Raw genomic sequence first — 3,310 nt, 5'->3', positions numbered from 1 at the left:
TATTTCCTTTACGTGACCGTTTATGGCGAACTGGAAGAAGCCAGAAACGTTAATATGACATTCCAAAAGGGATCCGTTGAACTTGACAGCTACTCCAGAGATCACCGTACCTTGACCAATCCGACGCATGCTGGCTTGTACAATGGTTGGGTAATCAAAATGGGTTTGAAGCATTGTGAAAACCCCCAAACCCATAAACGGGTAGCTTTTCCCGTCGGCTGTTGTGATGTCTGGGTCCCCACGGTTTATGAACAAATTTCTGGGCACGTAATTACCAATTATAGTCTTTCTGTGAGGTTTGAATTTACTCGCACACTCCAAAGGGGATTCGATACAACATCTTTGGTAAGGATACAAATCCTTCCAAAAATGACTCCCTAAGTTTTCCACCGAATTAACCTGCATGTGGATTCTTCCCGCCTTAAAGGGTCCGTCGGTAGAATTCAGCAATCGCCCATCACTGTAGCAGCATTGATTCGATACCAGTAATATTCTTTCTTCTCCAGTTACGTTAGCTCTATGTATCTGTTTCCTTTTATGGTCGGTGGAGAATGAGTATCTGTAATTACTTTTTTCCACCCCCTCAAAACACTATTGTTTAATTGCGATGACCAGCGCCACCTCTTTTTAACCTAATTGGGGGACTGATTGATGAAAAACTCCCTTCGGCTGATATTGGTTATGGAAAGACCGGGTATCGACGGGTACTAGATACTCCCCAGCCGGAACCGAAATGGTTATCTTGCAAGGTCTTGCAAGATTCCTACATCGTCTTGCATCGTCTTGCAAGATCTTGCAAGATAACCATTTTGGTCTCGCCTCAGGCTTCCACGATGTATTACACCAGACAACTACAAACCCCTGCCTCCTCCCCCCCCCCCTCCCCCTCCCGCCACCCGCTGAAATTCATGAATCTTAAATAAAGTTTTGTTTGACGTTTTCCTACTGTTTTCGTTTTCCTCGACCTTTTATAGGTTTTTTAGTGTTGCCAACTCGTGGCCAAGACCTTCCCAAGACTGGCAAGTGTAAAAAGTGATATATTTCTGAATCAGTACTGAAATTAGACTTGAAATTTTAATTGTACAGTAATGAAATTTGCATTAGTTTTAGGATTCCGAACTTCAAATAAAAAAAGACTTCTCAAGTCTTAAGTCTTTACCAAAGTCAAAAGGAGCGCAACTTGCCCAGGTTCAGGTCTCAAATTGTAGCAGGGGCTCAAAATGATTTCACGCAGGAAGGGCTTTCGTTGGCTAAAAACACGCAACCGATTTCCCACAAGTCGATAAAATTTCATTTCAATAACCAAGCGAAGGTTTTTTTAAAAAAAATTGCTGTTCTATAACTTCAGGAAAATTTTAATAATTTCATTTGCTTCAGTGCAACCAAAAAGAGTTGTTCGCTAAATTTGATCTACCGTCTTTTTATAAGCTCTTTGGGTTGAGCATTTTTTGAATCACTTTTTGCTCGAGCGTGGTTCAAAACTAGGAATTCCTATGAAAACTAGGGAAAAATTTTGTTCATGAGAAGATAGGGAAACAGATTCACAGCCCTGCAAGCGTGTCGAGGTGATCGAATACAAAAATCAGCACCGTAATTGTACGAACAGCTGTCCTTCTTACAGTAATGGGTTCCGTGCAGTTTTTGTCGTCTTTCTGGGTCAGTTCCGTTATCACAACAGATATCGAATTCCCATCCATTTATGCCCGCATTGACTTCCCGTTCCGCCCAGAAAGCATCATCACCGCTGACCCCAGAAAAATTTTGGCCTGGTATTTGACGGGGGCACCCGTACCATCGAGCCAGTTCCCTTTCGCAGTTTGAGTAATCGTTTCTGGATTCGCCTTCGTTCCAATCAGTGCAGAAACCTTCAGTTTTTTCAGGCCCGATATTTCGATCGAACTTGTTGATGTAGATTGAGAAACAAGTACCTGAAAAACATGTTTTAGCCGGAACCAAAAAGAATGCATAAACTAAAAGGATCAATTTCGGAAGCTTAAAAGCAAATTTGTGTTGTGCAAAATAAAATTAATATTAATATTAAATTGTTTTCAGAACCGATAAACAAAAAATATGTGCGTTTATTTTTTTCTAACCTTATTGTATACACATTTTACTGAACCGAGACAACACTAAACGGCAGTGTTGCCTCGTCGTGTGTTGAATGAAAACAATGCTCAGTAGAAAACTTCAAGCAAGTCAGCACCGCCTGATATGAAGTTTTCGCGGAACCAATGAGCAGAACCTTTGCAACCTATCATCGACAGTTTAGCCAAATCTTCAGTGAAATGAGGCTGTAAAATTACTTTTTTGCCATCAGATTTCTTGCTCTTGTTGAAATGATCTTACTTTGAATTGATTGTTTATGTAAAATCAATAGGTGTTTTGTGCAACTTTTCTGTTTTAATTTTTTTTAATCATTTATTCTCAAACAACAAAATTTGTACTGCACTCACTTATCTCCCTTATTTTATTTAAAAATTTCAAAAGTTTAAATAAAAATAACTCTTCTGTGTTATTAATTTTTTGCGAAAATTCTGAAGTCCTCAATTGAATCAAATTTACGTTTCCTATATACAAATCTCACTCAATGTTAAATTTTGTTAGTCATTTTCTTGATGTCACTCTTTATGCTGAATCACAAATTAAAGCTCCATTCTGTAAGATTGGTTGCACGTGATTTTTGTGAGCACGTGTTGATATTTACATCAGTTTAGAGAAGGTAGCACAAAAAACATTCAATTTATGAATCAAACAATGGATAAGATCTTTGAAATGTATTTTCTCGTCAATCAAGATTCCAAAATACCTTATTGGTTTATTGTTCTCTTTGTTATTTCTCCCCAATGATATTTGACTGCTTTTGTTTCCAGAGTTTTTGAAGTTTAAAATTAACTTACTTTTGTCCAAAGAATCGCGGGTTTGCTTCGTGCCTCAGACAAGCTGATTAAGATCTGAGTGACTAAGCATCAACGTTGTGTCATTGACGTAAAGTGTCATTCTCAGACTCGTTGTAGCCTCCAGAAAATAGTTAACAAACAAGATGAAGAGCAAAGGTCCAAAATTGAGCTTTGAGGTGCACCTTATCTTAAAGATAATAAAGATGGATCAAAGGATTCGCAACGTTTTTTTTCACTGTTTGTTTGACAAATTGTTAGCGAGGTACTCACAGGACCAAAGAATACCATTCTCCATAACATTATTAAACGAATTGAGTGAACTTTTGACCAAAAGCTTTCTTTAAGTCCGTAAAGATTGCTGCTATTAAAATTGATGATTGTTCAAATTATACCGGACTGAATGTACAACTGAT

At 38.1% G+C, this 3,310-nt stretch overlaps 1 protein-coding gene across 1 annotated transcript in view; it reads right to left on the bottom strand.

Moving 5' to 3' along the window:
* The window catches only part of LOC142342447 (uncharacterized), a 5,980-nt gene extending 5,467 nt beyond the window's left edge, over positions 1–513 (bottom strand). The window contains exon 1 of the mRNA XM_075393772.1: positions 1–513. This exon is cut by the window's left edge and continues 223 nt beyond it. Coding sequence (XP_075249887.1) covers positions 1–405 — 405 coding nt within the window. The 5' untranslated portion in view covers positions 406–513.
* Positions 514–3,310: the final 2,797 nt, after the last annotated feature.

This window comes from Convolutriloba macropyga, chromosome 7 (assembly GCF_964194025.1).
Source record: "Convolutriloba macropyga chromosome 7, txConMacr16.3, whole genome shotgun sequence".
Lineage (NCBI taxonomy): Eukaryota > Metazoa > Xenacoelomorpha > Acoela > Convolutidae > Convolutriloba > Convolutriloba macropyga.
Note: the sequence above shows the minus strand (reverse complement) of the source record. Positions and strands in the feature narration are given on the sequence as shown.